The following is a 23,421-nucleotide window of genomic DNA, read 5'->3' on the forward strand; positions in this document are numbered from 1 at the left end:
ATTCTCTTTCTTTACTCTTCCTACGATTTCCTGTTGACTGGCTTCCATATTGGAGTCTTTAGGCTCCTACACCTCCCTATCAATTAGCAATCTCTTTGCCCATTCTCTCCCTCACTTGGAACATCAGCTCCCAGCTTCTACCTTCATCTACCAGGGCTGCTTTTACCTCTTTACATTCTCTTGAAGACTGCTGTTAGAGACCTCTCCAAAATACTGCAGAGCAATGGTGTCACTCTGGAGACTAAGGTGCGCCTGATACAGGCCATGGTCTTTGTAATCACTTGCTATGCCATCAGAGAGTTGGACAATGACTAGGGAGGATAGAAGCAGAATTGATGCCTTTGAGCTCTGGTGCTGGAGAAGAGTACTGAATATACAATGGACTGCTAAGAAAATGAACAGGTTCATCTTGAAGAGGGTGAAACCAGGCTGCTCCTCGGAAGCAAGGATTCTGAAGCTTCATCTGACATAATTTGGACATGTTGCAAGGAGGGACCAACTCCACCACAGAGCTTTTTGATGAACATATACTCTCCTTCTGACACCACGGTAGCTCCCAGGTACAGGTAAGATTGCTCTCACCATCACTGTGTCCTTCCCTATCACATTTAAGAGGGCCCTCGACTGGGATCCCAGCCTGCCTAGTGACTGGCATGGCAGCTGCTAGACTGGTGAAGCTGTTAACCGAGAGCCAACAATGACCTCATTCCTTCTGTGCATATATCCACCTTTTCTTCCTACTTGTTTTCTGTCCCTGTGTTCTGTTGTTTGGACCTTCCAAAAGCATAGCAGAAATGCATGGCCATGCACACAGCAAGGCATGTCACGGAGACTTAGAAAAGTCCAGATGCAGTGAAGGGATTATTTTGTCCTCATTAAGGCCAAGTCTTCCCCAGCAATATTTAACACTTGACTCTTACACAATGGGGGTGTTTGGTAGGTTGTCAGTTGTGATGTGGGGCAGAAATACCCCAGAAATCTCTTTTTGCTCATCTTCTCCACCAATGAAGCCTCCTCTCATGACCCATGGGTCAGTTAGTCCATCGGTCAGTTTGCTGCACTCTGGTGGCTTTCATGTGACTATGATGACAGGAGCCACACTCGTTCAAAAACCAGCAAGGTCACACCTGGCGGGCAGGTTTCACCAAAGCTTCCAGACTAAGGCAGGCTTAGTGATGCACTTTGATATTTGGCTAATGAAAAGCTCCTGTATAGGTAACAACAGACCAGAGTTCGATAGGGAGCTAGAAGAGGAGGCTGCTAGGATGAGTGATACTCGATACGCTCATTCAGTGGTTGGATGTGGGCTGCCATCAACTGTGAATATGACTCAGTCCCAGGCAAATTTCCTTCATCCTACACAAAGCACCATGCCTAGAAGCTATCTTGATGGTTACCCTCACTGCCAAAGACACAATGTGTCCTTGTGTGTTCTTCTCAGTAACAGCGGCAGGTACTCCTGCAGAACTGGGCTTCTCAGGTGCCTGGCCCAGGGGGGAGAGAGAAGAGAACAAGAGAGCCAGGACGAGGGATTCTTCTCAAATGAATATTCAGAACAGTCTCCAACTCCTGTCTCAGTCCCCTGTGAACACTCCTTCCAAAGATGAGGCAAGGTGATGTGAGAAACATTAAACTGGCACACCCATGTTTATTGCAGCTTTGTTCACAATAGCAAGGAGCTGGAAACAACCTAACGAACGAATGGATAGAGAAGCTGTGGTATATTCACACAATGAAATACTATGCTGCATTGAAAAACAAAGAACTCATGCAATATTATTAAAAATGGGTGACTCTGGAGGACATTATGCTGAGTGAAGTATTCCAGTCACAAAAGGACAAATACTGCATGGTGCCACTGTTATAAAACAGGACTGACCTTGGGGATGGGGAGAGACTGAGAAAGATGGGTTCAATAATGTATACTGCATTGAAACAGATGAGGGAGAAAACTGTTTAAAAGGGATATGTGTTTAGGTATTTTTGTCATGACAGGAGTCTAGAGCAAAGGCTACATGGTGGAGTGGACCTGGGGGAGGGTTTGTAAAACAAGAAAGAATTTTTGTTTTACTTATCCAAGAGGGTAGTGTTCTGAGGGGGAGGGTTGGGAGGGGAGAAATGTGCAACAATGAATGAATGGAAATCCAAAGTCTCTAAATTTTTACTGAAATTAATAATAAATTTAAATTAAAAAAAATTTAAGTTAGAGTAAGGAAGGCAGTGGATTTATGACTGCTCATGCCAATAACACTATATTATGGCATGGAGGAGGAATAGTGTAACTGTATCCACATTTACAATATTCTTCTTACCAAAACCATTTATAGAAAATAGGAACTGCATTGGAACATGTATCTCTGGATTGGAAATGATCATATTGTTTATATTCCTAGCCTTAAACTTAAAAGATTATATTGTTCAAAATTATTTGTTATATATTTGTTTAAATTTTTCCCTCTTTTAACAACTGGGGTCTAGAGGGAAGAGAAAAGACCAGAGAATGGCCAAAATTATTGGGGCAGCTATTGCTGCCAGTTTAAGGCCTGTGTCAGGCAAAGGAAATCTTACTCATAAACAATGACACCCAAAGGTAATAAAGGAGGTCAGAATTGCTTCCACTGTGGAAAGCTGGGCCACTTCAGTAGACAGTGTGACAGACGAGAGCCACAGATAGGCAAGGGAGTAGAGAGGAAGCTCCCACTCACTAGCTTTAAGTGTGGATCTGAAGCACACATGGCCAAGGGTGGTCCACATCAGGTCCTTGTGGCTGACAGGACTGACAGGCCCTAGTTCCCAGCTGGAAACAAAGGAGGATGCTTCAACAATTCAGATCCTCCCAGCTGTGGGTGAGCATTAACATTACTGGTAAGTATATTCATTTTCTCCTGGACACAAGAGCCTATTACTTGGTCCTAAAAGCCTTCATAGGTCCCAACTCTTCTATTTCTTAGTTGTTGGAATTGACAGAAAACCTCATAAGCAGTTCCTTACTTCACCTCTGCCTTGCATGTGGACTTCCAAGCTGTAAAACAACCCTGTGGTAGATGGAATTTGGTCCAGGACTTAAGAACAATAAATGACATAGTTGAGCCTCTACATCTTGTGGTTCCTAACCTTTATACTATAATAGACAAAGTGCTAGTTAATAAGCCTTTTTTTATTTTAAGAACTACCTCCCCTCTGTAACTTGATTTGTGCTACTACTAGAACTTCTATTTGGAATATTATTGCTTTTAATTTTTGACTTATGTACTTTTAACTTGTTAGTTAAATTTGTGTCTTCTAGGCTGCAACAATTTCATGATGCAATTTCAAGGGTATGAACATGTATGGCTAAACACAACTGATAACAGTGCATCTAAATTCCAAAATCAATCGCCATAATAGTCTGCATGTTTCCTATTGCCAAAGGGGCCCTTCAGAGTACTGAGAGAAGATCTTCACCCTGAAACCTATAGCAACCCTTTTCAGCAGGAAGTAGCTAAGAGAATACGCCATCCCCTTTTCCTTATGAATCAGGGTGAAGTCTCTCTCAGGGAGGAGTGATAAGGAATCGCAAAGACACACTGACAAAGGAGATTAATCAGAACTGGTTTTGACAAGCACTGTGGCAAGGGGAAAATTAAAACAGACTTTCAAGGGAGAAAAAAAAAAAAAAGAAAAAAACGGGGGGGGGCGGTAGAGAAAATAATGCAACAATGAATGAATGGAAATCCAAAATCTCTGTAAATGTTCATTAAAATTAATAAAATGAAATTAATTAAAACATTAAACTGAAGGTTGTCAGCTCTATACAAGAACAACACTTGGCTGAGGAAGGTTAAAGGACTAATGAGACAGGAACAAAAAGATGATATAAAGTAAAGCCTACATCAGAGAAATTAAGAAAGTGCAGTCAAAGCAAAACTCATTGCTTTTGAAATGAAATTGGCTCACAGCTGACCCTCTAGCAGGTTTTCAGAGACTGAATGAGAGCAGACTGTCTTTCTACCTCAGAACAGCTGGTGGATTCAGGCAGGCTGCCTTTGGACGGGCAGCACCATTCTTAAACACAATCTTAAACTCATTGGTATAGTTTCCAAGGAATAGATGGCTTGTGAGCTAAGTCTTCAAAGGGAAGAGAGAAAGGTCAATGGGTGGGGAGAGATGATAATTGAAAGGCTTGGGCAGTGTTTTTTCTACCGTTAGATTGAGAAAAAGCACTGCATGCTGCTGTCTAAAAGGAAAATTCTCAGGCCTTAACAACAACAACAACAAAAATGGAATTTTCTAGAAGGTCTGAAGTAAACCCAGAAGACCAAATATTTAACAAGCCTCAGAAATTCTAATTAAGATATTCAGGCACTTGGCATCATGAAAAGCACAAAAGATAGTCTAGGGAATTTTGAGTCACTCAAATCAAGACAAATGTTCCATTTAGTCAGAAGTTCTAACTCAAACACCTATAGGGGCCAGGCTCGTACAGGCAATAAAGAGAGTTGGTAGGTGGTAAAATGTATGTATTACCTGTGGCTACTGGGGCAAGAGCGGGCATTGGTGTCTCAGTGGCAGACATCTTGCCTTCCATGTGAGACAGCTGGCTTTGCATCCCGGCCAATGTCACTCAGGCAGCTCGGCCACTCAGCAGCCACCTCTGATGTCACTGGAGCTAGTGTGTTACTGCCGTGTTCATCAAGTTTCTGAGATGTTTCCAGATTAATTCAGGCTAGGAAGAAAGGGCTGGCGTTGTACTTCCCCAAATCAGCCAATGAGAAAGGTATGGAGCCAGCTGGGCACGGAGTGGCCTCGGGTCAGGAGGGCAACCAACATTTCTAAAGGGAGTTCCGGCCAAGTACTGCCGTGCGGTGCTCTTTCCACTGATGAGGAATTCTGAGATCTGGGTATTATGTAATAACACTCCCACATTATCAAACGATGGATCAGAACACCACAAAGGCCAAACACGTTCATGCCAGAAGGCCACTAACAGGCAGGACTGAGATCAGAGCAGCAGAATGAAATCTCACTGCAGAGAGACTTCCATGAGAGACGGGAACTGTATGCAACCTGGTAGACTGTATGCAACCTGGCAGATTGTATGTAACCTGGTAGACTGTATGCAGCCTGGTAGATTATATGTAACCTGGTAGACTGTAAGTAACCTGATAGACTGTATGTAACCTGCTAGACTGTATGTAACCTGCTAGACTGTATGCAACCTGGCAGACTGTATGTAACCTGGCAGATTGTATGTAACCTGGTAGACTGTATGCAGCCTGGTAGATTATATGTAACCTGGTAGACTGTAAGTAACCTGATAGACTGTATGCAATCTGGTAGACTATACGTAACCTGGTAGACCATATGCAACCTAGTAGACTGTATGTAGCCTGGTAGACTGTATGCAACCTGGTGAATCATATGTAACCTGATAGACTGTATGCAACCTGGTAGACTGTATGTAACCTGGTAGACTGTATGAAGCCTGGTAGATTATATGTAACCTGGTAGATTGTAAGTAACCTGACAGACTGTATGCAATCTGGTAGACTATATGTAACCTGGTAGACGGTATGCAACCTGGTAGACTGCATGTATGTAGCCTGGTAGACTGTATGGAACCTGGTAAACTGTATAGACTGTATGCAACCTGGTAGACTGTATGTAACCTGGTAGACTATATGCAACCTGGTAGACTACAGGCAACCTGGTAGACTGTATGTAGCCTGGTAGACTGTATACAGCCTGGTAGGCTGTATGTAACCTGGTAGACTATATACAACCTGGTTGACTGTATGCAACCTGACAGACTGTATGTAACTAGTAGACTTTATGTAACATGGCAGACTTTGGACTGGCAGCACCATTCTTAAACACATTCTTAGACTGTGGAGAAAGAAAAAGAAAAGAAAGTTATGGAGCAAAAACAATGATTAGCACAAAAGGTGGCATTGAGAAAATCCATGGCTGCCCTTGGGATGGAGTGGAGAGTGGGCCTCCAGCAGATCCCACGAGACTGTTGTCATTGTTAAGTTAAATCAAGTAGGAAAGAATGAAATCCTCAAAGATGCTAGGAAGCAGGAATTTAGGAGCTTTGGTTGATTATGGAAGGCGAGAGAGAGCATCATCTCCTACAGTGTAGGCGTTTCCCCCTGTTGTGTTTTTCTCTGACCACCTGGAAGAAGGGAAATTAATCTTTGGGTTCACACCTACAAATGTACTTTGTCTAATTATCCTTCTCCCTCAATAGATACATATGTTCCAGCTTCATTCCTTCCAGAAGGGGATAAAAAAAGAGGTTGCATCCTGATAAATTCCTGCCTAAAAAAAAAGTCAGTCTTAAGAGTCATTCTTTTGCAATCCCAGAGGTACGTGTTTCAAATCCATCAGAAGATGCTCTGCTGGAGAAGGACAGGCAATCTCCGCCTGTACCAGTCAGATCCAATTTGATGGTACACACACACACACACACACACACAGAGAGAGAGAGAGAGAGAGAGAGAGAGAGTGATTCTTTTAAGGCAAAAAAGAAAAAGAAAAAATACACAGACAAAATATTGTATAGTATCTCTAATAATAATATAATAATAAATGCAAATAAATCAATACAAACAGAACTTGGCTTTAGCAAACTGTACATACATAAATAACTTTTTTTTACTATAACATTAAATTTTTTTATCACATAAAGCCTTCCATGATCTTATTTATTACATCCAGTTTCTCTTTATACCTTTAAAAAAGTGCCTTTTACATTTACAGCTTGTGCTTCAAAAGCAAAGTAAGAACACCATGACCCAAAAGAAAAGAAGGTAGAAAGGAAGCTGCCATATAAGCTCTTAAAAATGGTATGGTACAAGGTTCTAAAATCTCTTTTGCACTGGTTGGTTGGTAGATTGTACGGTACTGCCATGGTGTCCAGAGAGGACGGCTGACTGGATGGATAGAGAAAGCTGCCCGGAAGGTCCACTGGAGTCCTCGGTTATGCACAGAGGGGACCAAGGACCCAGGATTCCCAGCATAGGGAACGAACCCTGGAGGTCTTCAGTCATTTCTTGAGTGCTGGGGCTTGAAGTTTTGAGCAGAACATCTTCCACACCCTCTAGACCTGTCTCTTCTCCGCCTGTCATTGTTTGGCCCCAAAGCCAGGACTTGCACACATGGGACACGGGAGAGGACTCAAGCTGCCACGTGAGGGGCATTCCCCACGATGAAGGTCCTTGCCTTTGCAAGGCTGGGCTTGCTTGCAGCTGCACCCAGCGCCTTTGCAGATGGCTGTGCTCAGAGTGGAGGCGGCCCGTTGGTGTATCTGAGCATGGGGTGGAATGAGCGGGCAAAGTTGTTGGACAGGGCACAGCTGTAGTCCTCCTCTGACATGGGGACGAGGCAGGCGAGTCCAATGAGCAGCAGCAGAAGGAGCTGGAGCGGAAGGGCCGCCCGGAGCACTCGGAGCAGGAAGGCTCGGCCCGACCGAGCTGCCTGGGGCTCAGAAAGGGAGGAACCGGAGCCACCTCTTATGGACCTGAGAGAAGTGATACCAGTCACTCACCTGCTGCAGGGAGGCCGCTCTAGGCTTTGGCACCTTCCCGGAAGCTAAAGGGCCCGTCAAACCCAACCCAGCTTGGCAGGTGTCTGCACTGCTCTGCAGGATGGTCAGATCATTTCCCCACCACCGACCAAAGGGATGTTTGGAAATCACGCTGACAAGAAATAAGCTTTCAGTCAGACAGTGGGAGGTACGAACTGAGGTACACATTCTTCTCATTCTAACCCTTGATTAGGTAAAAACCCTTTCCCCCAATGAGGATGAGTGTTCTATTCAAATCTGAACAGAATAAATGGATCCAGGATAATAAAGACATTTCCTTTTTGGTTTAAAAAAAATATCAGGAGCTATACAAGTTGCTGCCAAAATTACACACAGGATCCATGTAATAGTCATCTTGGATATGCCCGAATCCACAGCAGGAGTAGGAAGAGAGTCGTTTTTGCACACTCATCCAATTTCTCTCAGGAAAGCCCACCTTCTCTGAGGGCTGGTTCTGACACCCTGGTTTTGTTTTGCACTGGATCAGCGGCTGGCTGTGATGTCCCTGGGTTTCACAGCTGTAGGCAAAAGGAAGGGCTGTGAAGCGCACTGACAGAACCCTGGTCTTGAATACCAAGTGCCTACGCTGACCTCGCCATAGCGCGGGGACTATGAGAAGCTCACACACTTTTCTGAGCAGGATGGACAGTCACTTCAATGATCCCTTCTCAGGAGGTACGGCAGGCGTGGGGTGTGCCCGGGGTGCCACCTGAAAGGGGTGCTGCCGAGTGGTTTCTGTTGACTCTTGCCAGCCGTGAGCACTCAGTCAACAAGTTAAGAGCATGACTGTGGCGTTTGAGAGCCTCCCTGGGGGAAACCACAGATGGTGGCCTCGCTTACTTTGCCGAGTCTAGCAAGAGAAGTGGGAGAAAAAATGACCGGGCACATCATTGATGAGCTTCTAAATGTGAAAGCAAGGAAGACACAGTTGTAATTTCCACATGTTAAATTAGAGAAGAAGAAGAGTCTTGAACACACCATGGGCTGTCAAGAAAACAAACAGTTCTGTCTTTGGAGAGGATGAAGCCAAGTGTCTCTGTGGAGGTTAGGATTTTGAAGCTCCTCCTCACTTACTTTGGGCACATGGCCAGAAAAGACTGATCCTTAGAGAAGGACATCATGCTCAGAAGGGTGGATGGACAGCGCAGAGAGGAAGACCCCAGATGAGATGGACTGACACTGGGCCAATGGGGATAGGTGTGCTGGAGTCAGTGAGACTGGCTCAGGACAGGGCAGGCTTCCGAGCTGTTGTACATTGGGGCACTATGAGTCACAGACTACTTGACATCACATAACAACAAGAAGTTAGAGATCAAAGAGCTTCACTTGTGGTTTTGCACTGGTCTTGTGGTAAAGTTATTGTAAAAGGTGGTAGACCGAAGTATAGTCAAGGGTACAGTGTCAGTATTTGCCTTTGGTGCTATTTGACTCCTAGATTCCAAGTCCTGACTTTCCCTAATTTGCCTCTGTCTCCCTGTTAAGCAGCACATTAGTGAGTAGTCATGAACTTCAAACTGTTTAAGGAAGGTGGCCGTGAAACGTCGATTATAGAAGTAGGTCCTAGACTGATGTCTCAGTCTCCGCTTTGTGGAAAGAATGAAGAACTCTCCTTCACTAGAGGCATCTCGTATGGGCACAGACACCCAGAGTCACAGGAGCAAGGAGAAATGCTCTAACAGGAAGACACGAGTCCCAACATCTAGTATGAATTCCACAAAGGCTTTAGGACCACTCAGGGTAACGACAGGAGCTCCGGCGGCTCAGTGGGGAGAAGTTGTGCAGACAACAGAAGGGCACAAGGTTTGGATTCACCAGCTGCTCTGTAGGGAAAAGACGAGCAATCTCCTCCCACGTGATTTATAACCCTCACCCTGGCGAGTCAGCTACAAGAGGGTTCTGACATGACAGTACATAAAAACAACAACAAGGGTAGTGATAGTGAACTATGTAATTTGGATAAACATGCAGTCATGAAACCTAAACTGAATTGGTAGCTCGCTATGTTTTTCTCATAAGGAAACATTTTTCTAGTCCCCTCTTAGCTGTTAATTTCTGAAGACAGATCAGTGAGGGATTAAGTTGGAACGACAGAAAATAAGAACGAAAAGAAAAGCCAGAAGATAAATGCTCTTTTACGAAGCTAGCAAGAAAGATGGGAGACAGGCTGGCTTTAAGTCACCTCAGTAGCCTTATACCACACTGCTCTGAAAAGAAATCATTGGCCTAATTGTAACCTTGTTCTTTTCTCAATTACTAACAACCTTGTAACCTTGAACAACTCACTTGATCTCTATGCACTATCTTGTTTGCTCAAATTAGACCAAAAGTTCTTCGGATTCAAAAGTCCCATCTTTCATATAATAGAAGTCAACTTAGTGTCCCTGTTAAGAGGCCACAAGAGTTCAGTCACCATCTAGTGGTCAAACGGATTAAATGCCCCTCAGCTAATAAAACCAAGGCATCATTCCTAATGAGCTGAGTAAGAAAAAGTATGTTGTATGCAAATATTTGGAAGCAGGAGTGGCATCCACTTCCTAAATAACATGCCTCCAGAAACCCTATGAACTTTGATAAATGTCAATAGTTTAGAGTGGCTTCAAGTCTTTTGTTCATAAGGTCTGCTATGAGTAGTGCTCTACTTGATGGCAATCAACAACAACAACAACAACATGCAAATACAGTAGGCCATCAAAGGAGAAACAGATCACACACATTATTAATGGAGGGTAAAAAGTTGGTGAGATGTACCACGGAGTCAGAACCGACACACAGCTGACTTTCCAATTGGGTTTTCTGAGGCTGTAAATCCCAGTGGCGGAGATTGCCCATCTTTCTGCCATAGAGCAGCTGCTGGATTCAAATGACCTGTTTGGGGGTTGGCAGGGCACCTCCTTAATCACCAGGTCACCATCAGAGCTCCTTAGAAAATAGAGAACATCTCACTGCAAACCCAGAGGTACGCAGTTCAAATCCACCAGATGCTCTGCTGGAGAAGAAGGGGCAATCTCCTCCTGTACCAGTCAGATTCAATTTGACGGTACACACACACAAAAATAATAAAATTAAATTAAATTTTTAAAAAGAAAATTGAGAACATCTAATCTTTTCTCCCGAACTTTGCAGATATGGTTAATGAGTTTGGCTGCTAACCGAAAAGTTACAAGTTTGAGTCTCTACAGAAGAAATCTGGAAGACAGACTTGGCTGTCTAGTTCTGAAAATCCTACAGCACTTTATTCTATTCAGACTCATGGAAGGTCAACATGAGTTGGAACTGAATTAGTAGCACCTGAATTAAAGCAAAGGAGACTTAATATTTATTCGTCTAATTGCCAGGCAACACAGTAAACACTCATCTTGAGTTTCCTCATTTTGTTTCTACAAAGGTCCTCTGAGGTGTGTAGTTACTATCTTCACTTACAGGTGACAAAAAGGGGACTCAGAGGTAGAGCAGTAACTTCCTTAGATTTGCATGGCTAGTGAGTGGCTGGATTAGGAGTTCAACTCAGCCCCTGGATCTGCTCTATAGAACAGGGAAGTGACTCGCCCCAAACCTCCTGTCTGAGTAAGGAGCTCACTGAGGGCACCCCATCTCTGTCTACTTCATTCTCTGCCTCTCCTGTCCGATTAAGGAGCTTGCTGAGGGTACCATGTCTGTCTATCGCATTCTCTGCCATGATGCGCTTTGTTGCTTGACCAGATGAAGGGCACAGGTCTCTCATGTCTAGAAACAAAATATTTGGAATTGAGTGATATCTTCATGTCTAAAATAAATGGCAACAATTAGAGAGTCTCAAGATAGTCTATCAAGGCAAAGTGTAGGCAGGAAGATCATTTGTGTTGAGACACCTACATCATCTTGCTTAAGTAAATTAGACCTGCTGGCTTTAAGTTTTCTCATTTGCAAAGACAGCGGGTGCCTTAAAATCTCTTGCTTTTTAATGGTTTAAGATTCAGTAACTGGCCTTGGAATGCCTTGAGAGGGATGGAATCAGCTACCAAGGAACCATGGGCTGAATGTGACTTCAATATATCCCTCTCCTGACTTGGAAACACATGCTATCGTTCCCTGTAGCTGCTGCACCATGCTACAAGGTCAACGTCAAGCTCTGAGCATCCTCATTATTAAATATTAAAATAAAATGGATGAGATTCCTAGCTGATGCATCTTCTTTAGGTGACATCTATCATCATTTGACTGGCAGAGCTCAACAGCCCCTGCATGTCAATCATTAGCACAATCAGGTAGAAGAAGTTCAAGATCAAAACAAGAGCCCCATGTTGGCTAGTGCACTCGTGAGAAGAACTAGACAGGTGAGCATTTTGGACTCTGGGCTCATCAGGTGGAGAATTTACTGAAGGACATGGCACACTGATCAACATCAGAGCATTCCCTAGTAATGTTTAATGAGAGGATGTTTTCTAATGTCGAAGAATGCCAACCTGGGAGAAGTAATAGGCTGGGGTCGGGACGAAGGGAACAGATGGTGCTTTGTGACCTTGCATGCACCTGCCTGCCCTTGAAGATGTCCAATCTACCAGCTGAGAAAAGAGGCCCGCTTCCTGGGAAAACTCCCAAGACCTCACTATGCCCCGTGCCGTCCCTTCCTTAAGAGAAGCCTCCTCTTGAAGCTTCCAATGCCAACAGATGAACAAAAGCACAACAAAAGGTTACTGTTAATGTGTATCTGTTAACCTTAAAATCAGCTAAGTTTCTAGAGTTTGGGGGAAATTCCACAAGGAAAGAACAAAGGCATCGCGCTGATTGCTCTTTTCTTTCCTCTTGATTTTTTACAGAAAACAGATGCCGTTTGGGACTGTGTCTGCATATGAACATTTAAAAGCGTGAACATCTTTAAGGACTTAAATCAACAGAAAAATATTTAAAAGAATTCTGTTTAAGAAAAGAAAATGCGTCTATTCTCTACATCTTTAAAGAATACAATTTCCTTTTTAGATTGTCTAACATACTTTGGACATGTTGTAAGGAGGGACCGACCGGTCCTTGGAGAAGGACATCACGCTTGGGAGGGTGGAGGGGCAGCGCAGGAGGGGAAGGCCCTCTATGAGGTGCACTGATTCAGTGACTGGGGTAATCAGGATGGGAGTGTCAGAGACAGTGCAATTGGCACAGGACAGAGCAGAGTTTAGGGCTGTTGTACATAGGGTCGCTATGAGTCACAAGCGATTCGATGGCACATAACAACAACAACAACATTTATTTTATTGTTTTTATCAGTCTTTCAAATTTTTTGTAGGAATAATTGCTTGGAGGTTGTTTTCACCTCTTCCCCGAATTGTTGTTGTTGTTAAGTACATAGATAAAAGAGAATGGGAAGACAGGACTCAGGACGTAACGGAACACCATGAAAAGAAAGTTAAGATAATGAGATGTGAGCAGTCTGATCATACAGAGAGTGTAATGAAAAGAAAGCGAGCTCATTCTATGCTTTTATCATTGAAAACCAAGTAAAAAGAGGCTTTTAGTGCATTACGTTCTTGTCAGATAACACGGGTAGTATGTTGTTGTTGTTGTTAGGTGCCATTGAGTCAAGTAGGCCTCATGGTCACCCTACAAACAACAGATTGGAATGTTGCCTCATCCTGTAGTACTCGCCATCCTGACAGTGCAGCGACAGGAACTTAACACACCGATGAAATATCTATTCGTCCAGGAAAATATCTCCACTGCCTTTGACCTTGTTGTTGCTCTTGTTTGAATGGTGTTTGAAACCCAATATGATTCCTGGACCTGTGGCTTAGAAGACACGTGTGTAGAACTGATTTTAAACTCCATTCTCTATGCAACAAGAATGAATTTATATGTATGTTGTTGTTGATTGCTGTCCAGTCGAGCATAACTCCTAGCGCCCTTATGAACAAAACTCTGCAACTATCGACTTTATCAAAGTTCATAGTTCACAGAGTTTCCAGAGGCATAAAGTGGATGCCACTCCTGCTTCCAAACACACACACACACACACACACACTGGGGGTGGGTGGATAGGGAGGAAAAGGTATAACAATGAATGAATGAAAAATTCAACTTTCCGGTAAACTTTCGTTAGCAACACAATGAAAAATTTTGTTCAAAAAACAACCAAATAAAACTTTCACTCTCCTCTTTTTCCTAATCAACATTTTAATTGGCTCTAAGCCACCTCAGGCAGCATCTGGGGGCTTGTAATCCCTGGAACTGGGGTTTGAGGTGCACTACCCACCAGCAGACACCCCTCGGGGGAGGGGGGACTTGGCTGCTAACTGAAAAGTTGAAAACATATTCACATGAAAGTATCTTGGAAGAAAGGTCTGGTGACCTATCTGAAGCCCCGACTACCAAGATCCCCTTGGAGTGGTCTTGAGTTGGAATTAACAGGAACTAGCGTTGGACCTGTCACCAACTGCCAGGAGCCTAGAGTGGCTGACAAGGTGGGCTCCAGTCAGGTGGGACTTAGGGTCAATTTCTAAAGCTTAGTGGCGTAGGGTTAGAAGCTGCACTGCAATCTCAAAGGCACATGGTTCAAATTCACCAGCTGCACCAAAGGAGGATGGACAATCTCCGCTTATGCAATTTACTGCCTCTGAAAACTCACTGGATAGGTTGGTTCCAACTCAACAGCACAGCACAAACCCCACTATGACTGCCTTTTAATTACAACTGACTCACAGCTGACTCTCCTGGGGGTTTTCAGAGGCTGTAAATGGAACTTCAAAATGACTTTTGAGTCGTGGTGTTGGAGCAGAGACCTGAGTATCCCATGGACCGCCAAAAGGACACACAAGTCCTGGAGGAAGTGTGACCTGGGTGCTTCTTAATGGTGAGGAGGGTGAAACTCCATCTCATATACTTGGGGTGTGTTGTCAGAAGTGCTAGTCCTTGGGAAAGGACATCAAGCTGGGAAAGGTGGATGGTCAGAGGAACAGAGGAAGGCCTTCCACTAGATAGATCAGCACAGTGACTGTAACAATGGGCTCCGGGATGTGGGGGCTTATGAGGACAATGCAGGGCAAGTCAAGGTCAGATCTGTTATTCACAAGGTCACTGGGACTCCAAGTCAACTGGCGACATCTAACTACAAATCACATGGGACAAGCCCACCCATCTTCTTCCGTCAGAGAAGCTAGCAGATCCTGCCTGCCTCTCGGTGGCAATGCAACTCCTTAACCACTAGGAAAGTCACTTTCAGTCCCAGTGTTCTTATCTATCAAGGAAGGAGCCCTGGCTGTGTAACAGAAATCTCTGGGGGGCTCGTGGGTAAGGATGCTCACTGCAGTCTGAACCCGCCAGCCGCGTGGTGGGAGAGAGAGGAGCCTTCTCCTCCCCCATAACACAGAGCGTCTGAAAACCCACTGAAGGGGTCTGCAACAAGTCAGCTCTGACTCAATGGCAAGTCACTGAGTTTGAGTTGGATGTGGTGGCACAATGTGTGATGTGTTGAACTGCTAATCAGAAGATTCGTGGTTTGAATCCACCAGTGAGCTCTGGAAGCATAGTCTGTAGGGCATTTCACTGCTAACTCAAACGTCATGCTTCTCCGATGCTTCGAATCCACCAGCAGCTTCTCTGGAGAAAGATAGGCAATTTCCTGCCATGTGATTTACAGCCTCGGAAACCCAACAGATGGTCAATTATGAGTCATTTCTGACTTGATGGCAATGAGATTGAAGGAGAATGACTCCCCAGGGGAAAGGCGAAAGATTCATAGCTTCAGAAACTCAAATTAATCAATCAATCAATCAATCAATCAATCTCTCTCTCTCACTCTCACTCTCTTCTCTCTCCTCAGAAACTCAAATATTTTTATTTCTCTCTCTCTCACTCTTGCTCTCTCTCTTTCTCTCTGTGTGTGTGTGTGTGTGTGTGTGTGTGCGCGCGCACGCGCGTGTGTGTGATATCTAGAAAATAGGGATTGTAGGGATGCCTTGAAGGGAGCTCCAGGGACCTGGTGGTAAGAAGTTGTGCTGCATTCTTAAAGGTACATGGTTCAAAGCCATCAGCTGCTCCGTGGGAGACAATTTCGTCCTGTGTGGTTCACTGCCTCTGAAAACCAGCTAGAGGGTCAGCTTAGCTCAGTTCCTAAAGGGATGTCTTGAGGTGGCTGTGAAGGTACAATGAGGTGGCATATACAATGCTTGGTATGATGTTTTGGGCTGCTGCTGCTGTTTTACCCTTGAGTCAGACCTGACCCACAGCTGACCCTCTGGGGGGGGGGTTTGGAGGTAGTTAATTGGATGGAAGGAGTTTGCCCATCCTTTTCTGGCTGGTGGATTCCCACTGCATAGCATGGTGCTCAATGGTAGTAAGTCATAGTCACAATCAGTATATTAGAGGATGTGCTGATACAAGTCCTGGGTGGCTGGGCTGGATTCAGCCCTTGCTTTTCCAGCCCAGGAAAATGTCTTTGATTTGCTAGTGGACTCCTCAAAGTGCCTAGCTAGACCCTGGGGACTGTCACCTAAAAGAAGCTACATTGGTATTTTGAAGAGTTATTTACTAGAAAATTTAAGGCATAAGAACAAAATTGTACCAGTAGGACCATGAGGAAGGATGATTGCTCCCAAAATATGCTTCTCAAATATGTTTCATTGCAAATAAAAAATATGAACCTGGTTACTGGGAATGCATGCACCGATTTTATTGTCAGTGCTGGAGAGGCTCCTTGTAGATTTGGGAATCTCAGACTGTGATCAGCTTCAAGCATTTTAATGGCAGGAGTCACACCATGTGCCTTTTGTAGGCCCAGGGATTACACATGGTGGGTGCTCAGTCAATCCCAGCATTACTCCATATAAATGCATATATGGTTTTAAGACATCACAGAATTGTTTGTGTGCCATCAAGTCAGAATCAACTCATAACTCACCCTTCAGAGGGTTTTCAGAGGCAATAAATTGCATGGAAGGACAATTTCCATTCTTCTACAGAGCCACTGGCGGATCTGAACTACATGACTACAAAGCCAAACTGAGACATGCACCAGACAAGCAACTGACATTGTTATTCCTAGGAAAAGATTCTTCTAAGTGGTATAGAACTGGTCTGTCCATGTGTTGTACAGAGGTAAGTCATGGCTGCTATGATGCTAAAAACGGTTACACTTATGTGTAAAATGTGATAATGGTTACTCGTGGTGGACAGTGTTTGGCGGAGCTTCCCGATTAAAACAAGCTTGGAAGCAGAAGTGGCATCCACTTCTGAAATAGCTTGCCTCTGGAAACTCTATGAACGCGGAGAAATGACAAAAATTATACAAGTATTCAGATCTTTCGTTCATAGGTCGCTATGAGTCATCTATGACTTGAAGGCACTTAACAACAACAACAACAAAAAGAGAGAGCTCTGTTGGCCAAGTGGCTAGAAGGTGATGCTACCAAGTCAAAGGTGGATGATTTTAATCTGTGGCCCTCAGGCCTGGTTTTAATTGTTTTTTGACCAAACATTCTTCTAAGTGGTATAGCACTGGTCTGTCCATTTGCTGTACAGAGGTAACTCGTGGTTGCTGTGATGCTGAACACTGTGACACTGATGTGTCAAATGTGATAATGGTTACTCGTGGTGGACAGTGTTTGATGGAGATTCCCGATTAAAACAGGCTTAGAAGCAGAAGTGGCATCCACTTCCAAAATAGTTTGCTTCTAGAAACTCTATGAACTTAGAGAAATGATGAAAGTTATATGTGTTCAGGTCTTTCGTTCATAGGGTCGCTATGAGCCGTCTATGACTTGACGGCACTTAACAACAACAACAACTACTACTACTACTACTACTACTACTAATCTTTCAGTGTCGAAGCACACATATGGAATCATTGCCTTTAAACTGACTCTTATTTTCTTCCCACTTACCCTCTTCCTTCCCTCTGGAAGAACACTGACACTTTCCCAGGTCTGAAATCTTTCTCCCACAGGTTGCGGGGTTAATGCTGTTAACAACAGCCTTTCAAAGGTGCTGATCCAGTGCAAAATCAAACCCAAGGTACTTACAAGTCTCAGTGGAAAAGGACACTGTAGCAGCCTGGATGGCGGGTGAAGTGAATTCTCTCCCCGTTCACTTTGCATCTCGTTATCCGAGCTGGGCACACCCCAACAGAGGTGCCTGGGCATTAAGAAGTCCAAACATGCTCAACCAACGGCCTGTCTGCCAGCATGTTGGATGACACTGGCCAGTTGGATGAACATGTTCGGATTGATCAGAAAATGTTAATAAACAGCGCTGGGCAGAGCAGAGTGGAAAGCAGTGGCTGTCCCGGCAGCAAAGCCCTGTTAGGAGACACCCTGAAGCATTGCTTCCCTAGGAAAAGATTGCCCTTGATTTTGAGATCTCAGATATCACATCCCTGAAAGACCGGGGAGGGTGGGTACTCGGGATACTTCTGAGTATACTTATCTGGCACAAATCAACCTCCAAGAAGCAAGGGTCAGTGCTCTTGGTGTTTTATGGGAGCATAGGGCTTTCCCCCTTTCCGTTACCATCATTTGTAGCATCCAAAGAATTGGCCTCCGGTCTCCTCAAGGGAAGGAGCTCTGGTGGTGCGATTGTTCAGAATTCAACTGGGAACCTAAAGGTCGGCACTTCAGATCCACCAGCCACTCAGTGGGAGAAAAGACCTGCTGTCCTGAAGCTGTCAGCCTAGGAAACCTGATGTGACAGTTCTGCTCTGTCCGGTGGGAGGGCACACGGCCATGACACCCTAAAGGAAACTACGGGGGCGGCCACATGTCTCATGGCCTTCCAGCAACTGGTAGGAAAATGACAGGATGCAGACATACCACTGTGATCATCCACAGTGCACTCTTCTTATTATTCTTATTATCAAATTAAGGTCTTAAGGCATCCACAAATGTCCATCATTAGCTTTGAAAGCCCCTGTGTGGGTTCCTTCATTTATAGTTTTATTATTGATGTCTTACCATGCAGAAAACCAAAAACTAATTGTTTTCAAATCAAACCAAATGGAAAAGAAACAAAACCAAAACAACAACAACAACAAAAAAAACCAAACAGAAAAGAACACTATCAAAAGGCGACTTCAAACCAGAAAGCACATGGAAATACATTCTGCGTCACTCCAGAGAGTGAGAAGGACCATAGACCATAGCTGGTCCAGGCTGCACGCAGCTGGCGAAGGCCGGATCACTCTGGGGGGCTAACACACCCCCAGACTCTCCCCAGGAACTTCCCTTCCTGCTCAGTGGTGGCAGGCTTCCAGAGGGACTAACTTCTCCAGCGGGGTATAATTTGGGATGAGCATGAAAACCAGCTCTGAGGACAGAGCGTATCCACTTGAGAGGATTTGTCAGGGGTTTGGGGGGGCACCCAGGGGCTGATTAGTGGAAGATGAAAGGAGCACAGACATCACACCGATACAAGGCCAAGCTACGAGCTGTGGAAATGTAGTGGCGGGAAGCAGAGTGAAACACAAAGTGGCAGCTGTCACCAGCCTTTGAAGGGGGCCGGGCACTGGGCTTCCCAAGTGTTAGGAAGGTGAGTGGGTGCCTGGGTGTGCTGGCTGGGGGAGGTTTTCAGGTAAGCAGAAGAGAGAAGTGCTTATCAATTTTAAAGTGAAAAGAATCAAATTAGGGCTTGCCATTTTGGGAATCCCAAACCCACAATCTGGATAAAACAGGAAGAGAAAAGAAAAAGCCGGGGATGTTAGTAGTATATTTTATTCAGACGTGTGGGTTCGGTAATTGGTAAAATAAGTCATTAACCTATGACCTGTCTCATTGTAAACTCTAGAAATAAAGAGGATGATGAAAGTCCGCCTAAACCAAAGGATAATGTGTGAGAGAAGGCGAATGCACACACAGAATACCAGCCAGCGGGAAGTACCAATTGACCTTGCACAGATGAACCAAAGTTTAGTGGGGAAGCCAAATGATTTACGAATGCAGGGCAAGTCAGAAGACTCCTCACCACTTTAATAGGAGACGGTATGGATCGCAGCGAGCCATTTCTCACTACCGAAAGCAGACCAGAGGTAGGTCTACCGAGCCCATGGGCAATTTTCATCATCCTCTTGGAATTCTAGAACAGTGTGGAAACCAGGAGAATAAGGTACCTGCTATGTGGACTGCTGACAGAGGGTCCAGGCTGGGAGAGACTACTTTTGCCTCGTGGCTGTTTGCAATGAACAGGGGTAAAGAAAGAAGAGTGTTCAGTCCAGGCAAATAAAGACAAGCTACTGATGAAAATGAAACTAAAAGTGAAGCAAAGGAAAAACTAAATCAAATGACATGATCATCAGTATCCAGGACTTAAGGAAACTGGCTTTTCTTTGGCTGAAGAAATGTAACCAGTCTACATTAACATCAGTCACTGAAGAAACATACATATCATAGTGACTGTTCTTTCCCTAGATGAAATAGAAATTATTTGAAAAAAAAAAAGAAATAGAAATTATTTTACTCTACTCAAATATCTCTGTATATTTACTTGCAATAACCATAAAATTCAGTATACCCTTCCATATATTTCAAAAGATCCTTTATCGGTAGTTCATCCACCCCCTATTTTGTAAAACATTGAAGTATCTTAAAAATTCTTGGTAGATGCAAACTTATGTCATTTTAAGTTCTTTCCAAAGTGATAAGAACCCAGTAAGTTCAATATTCCAATGAATCATGGGCTAAAATTTGACTTGAAAAGCCAGTATTCCTTCACATTCTTAAACTAGAATCTACAGGAAACTAGTGAATGTAGTAAAAATAAACAAAATACTAAAATAAGATCATCGCATTTCTCAGCATAGAACTTAGGCATTTATGACAAAAAAAAATGAACAAACACAGTCAATACTTCTAAAAACTAAGGAAAATGGAATGATAATAAAAAAATGATTGTCATTACGAAGCAGGACAAAAATAAAGAAATAAAAATAAAAATCAAGCTTCTAATTACACAGAGAAATCAAGGTATACAGGGTAGCAGGGGCCAAATTTGCCTTTTCATCTGTGTCATGTTCCAGCAAGGCCACGCTTGCATGAGGCCTCGAATAGACCGGGCTCCTTGCCACCCTGGGGGCGCTGAGCCCCTGAAAGCTTTGAGGACCCCACTCAGGAGTGTCTTTGCTTGAGAAGAGACAGAATCTCTACTTGTCTCAGCCAGCCAGTGGTCTGAGAAGACAATCACCTTTAGTTCACCTCTGAGTGGAGCGCCTCCTGATGTGGGATGCTACATTCCTCAGTGAGTAGGATGGCAGTGGTTAGAACGAAGCTGCCACCGTAGGAACACGTGTGCACCACTCTAGGACAACCAGAGTCACTGGTCTCCCTGCATACCAACCACACTTTGCACCCTGGCTCCTCAGGGTTCCTGACTGCATGCAGGGAGGGCCCATGGTTGGGCGCAGGAAGCAGGACTACACTCTCTGACACCCTCGTCTGTGTGGGAGCTCTGTTCTGAGGGAGTGTGGATCCTGTGGGAACACTGCTCATGTCATTCCCTGGTGCCTCTCGTGTGGGCCAAAGCAAAATCACCAGTGGCAAGTTACCGTTCTCTGTCGGTTTGGGGTGCTCCTTCCTGATGTGGGACTCATGGATCCTGAAGTGTCCAGTTCATCGGCAGAAGACCAGGACGACAAATCCTACATGAGACACAGACCTCTAGTGAGGATTCTTTCAATAACTGCTTGTCCCAGAGCTAAGCAGGCCCAATATTTAGCATATATTTCACACTTTATCTCTCTCAAGCTCTGATGGCTTAGTGGCAAGAAGTTGTGCTGCAATCCTGAAGGTACACAGTTCAAATCCACCAGCTGCTCTGCAGAAGAAGGATGGGCAATCTCTTCCCATGCAATTAAGTGCCTCTGAAAACCACTGGAGGGAAGGTCAGCTATGGGTGGGATCCGACTGGATGGTACACAACAATAACCACAACATCTGCCACTCTAGTAATCAAACCCTTCCTTGGGGGCAACGGGATCATCCTTAACAAGAAGCTGTTGTTGTTGTGCAGTGCCAAGTTGGAATCAACTCATAGTTGACCCTTCAGTGGGTTTTCAGAAGCAATTTATTCATGAGAGGAGTCTGCCCATCTTTATTCCAAGGGCCAGCTGGTGGATTACAACCACATGCCTTTGGGTTGGCAGTGCAACTCATTACCACAGAGCTACCAGAGTGTCCTATAAGATAGGACCCATTCTTTTAAATAATAATAATAATAATAATAATAATAATAATTAATTTTAATGAAAATTTCCAGAGATTTTGGATTTCCATTCATTCATTGTTGCACTTTTCTCCCTGCCCACCCCTCCCTTCCAATTCATTCTTCTCTTTGAAAAGTAAAAGAAAAATTCTTTCATTGGTATACAATTCCTTCCCCCAAGTCCACTCCCCTGTGCAACCTTCGTTCTGGACTCCTGTCATGACAATAATACCTAATCATATATCCCTTTTAGACAATACTCTCATCTGTTTCAATGTAGTATATATAATTCATCCCATCTTTCTCAATCTCACCCCAACCCCAATGTCAGTCCCATTTTACAACAGAGGCACTTTGCAGTATTTGTCCTTTTGTGACTGAGATATTTCACCCAGCATAATGTCCTCCAGGACCCAATTTTTTTTACTGTCCCATGAACTCCTGGTTGTGAATGTCCAGGACAATGAAGCTATAGTTTGGTTACTGGTGGTTCACGTGGAGCTTTATTTCCTAATGACCTGGATATGATGTAGAAGATATGGATTTGAGGTCTCTCAAGCTAGAGAGAAACCAGTGCGTTTGGGGTAGAAACAAATGAGAGTTATTAAAATGGTGGCACCACGGCTAAACGCATGAGCGCTAACTGAAAGGTTACAAGTCTGAACCCACTCGGTGGCTTCCCGAGAGAATGGCCTGCTCGTTTAAACAGCACAGCCTAGAATACATACCTCATGGGGCAACTCTGCTCTGCCACATGAAGGTGCTGTGTGTCAAAAAGGAACTCCACAGCTCTTGACAACAACCGTTTACCAGCACAGAAACTGAATTACATTTGCACTGCTGACGTTTGGGGAAGATGGGTTTTCCTGTGCTTACATCCCTACTGCTGTCAAGTACATTCGGCCTCATGGTGTCCCTCCACCAGGTTTCTGAAGCTGTAAATCTTTACAGGAGATTTATCATTCTTTTTCCTCAGAGAAGTTAGTGGATTAGAAGAACATCTCACCTTTTGGTGTAATGCACTATATCATGAGAGTATTTCTAGAAAGAAAAAATCTGTTCATGACAGGATTTTATCCTTGAATGTCTACCGTATTACAAAGCATTTCTATTCCTGCTAAAGCATTTCTCAAAAGTAATAGTTCTCCTACAGTGACTGCCACAAGAGGCTCTTGTGTGTCAGGAAGTGTGAGGATGGCGCAGGAGAGAGCAGGGTTCAGATCTTTGGTTGCTATGAGTCATACTTGACAGCACCTAACAACAACAACATGATGTAGATTTAGAAAAGTGGAGAGAAGTGCAACAATGAATGAATGGAAATCCAAAGTCTCTGTAAGTTTTCATTAAAATTAATAATAAGAAGAAATAAATACAAAACATAAATGAAACAAGGGCGGTTTCTACTAAATGACAATGACGACGATCAAGAGAGAGCTACGTTGGTCTAGTGGAAGGAAGCTGTGCTACCAAGCCGAAGGTGGGTGATTTTCTTCTGTGGCCCTCGGCCAGGTTCAAATTGTCTTCCTGTCAAACATTCTTCTAGTTGGTATAACACTGTTCTGTGTGTTGCTGTAAAGAGGTAACTCGTGGTTGCTGTGATGCTGAAGCCTGTGACAGTGATGTGCCAATCGTGGTAATGGACACCCATGGTGGACAGTGTTGGCTGGAGCTTCCCGACTAAATCAAGCCTGGAAGCAGGAGCGGCA

At 44.1% G+C, this 23,421-nt stretch overlaps 1 protein-coding gene across 1 annotated transcript in view; it reads right to left on the reverse strand.

Annotated features, from left to right (window-relative positions):
- Positions 1-7,260: 7,260 nt before the first annotated feature.
- The window catches only part of SYNE1 (spectrin repeat containing, nuclear envelope 1), a 644,155-nt gene continuing 627,994 nt past the window's right edge, over positions 7,261-23,421 (reverse strand). The window contains exons 141-143 of the mRNA XM_006882743.1: positions 21,060-21,152; positions 19,629-19,687; positions 7,261-7,501 (exon numbers count right to left, since the gene is read on the reverse strand). Of these exons, the coding sequence (XP_006882805.1) occupies positions 7,261-7,501; positions 19,629-19,687; positions 21,060-21,152 (393 nt within the window). The remainder of the gene's footprint in view (positions 7,502-19,628; positions 19,688-21,059; positions 21,153-23,421) is intronic.

Source organism: Elephantulus edwardii, unplaced genomic scaffold, assembly GCF_000299155.1.
Source record: "Elephantulus edwardii isolate Elephantulus edwardi_28Jun2011 unplaced genomic scaffold, EleEdw1.0 scaffold00024, whole genome shotgun sequence".
Lineage (NCBI taxonomy): Eukaryota > Metazoa > Chordata > Mammalia > Macroscelidea > Macroscelididae > Elephantulus > Elephantulus edwardii.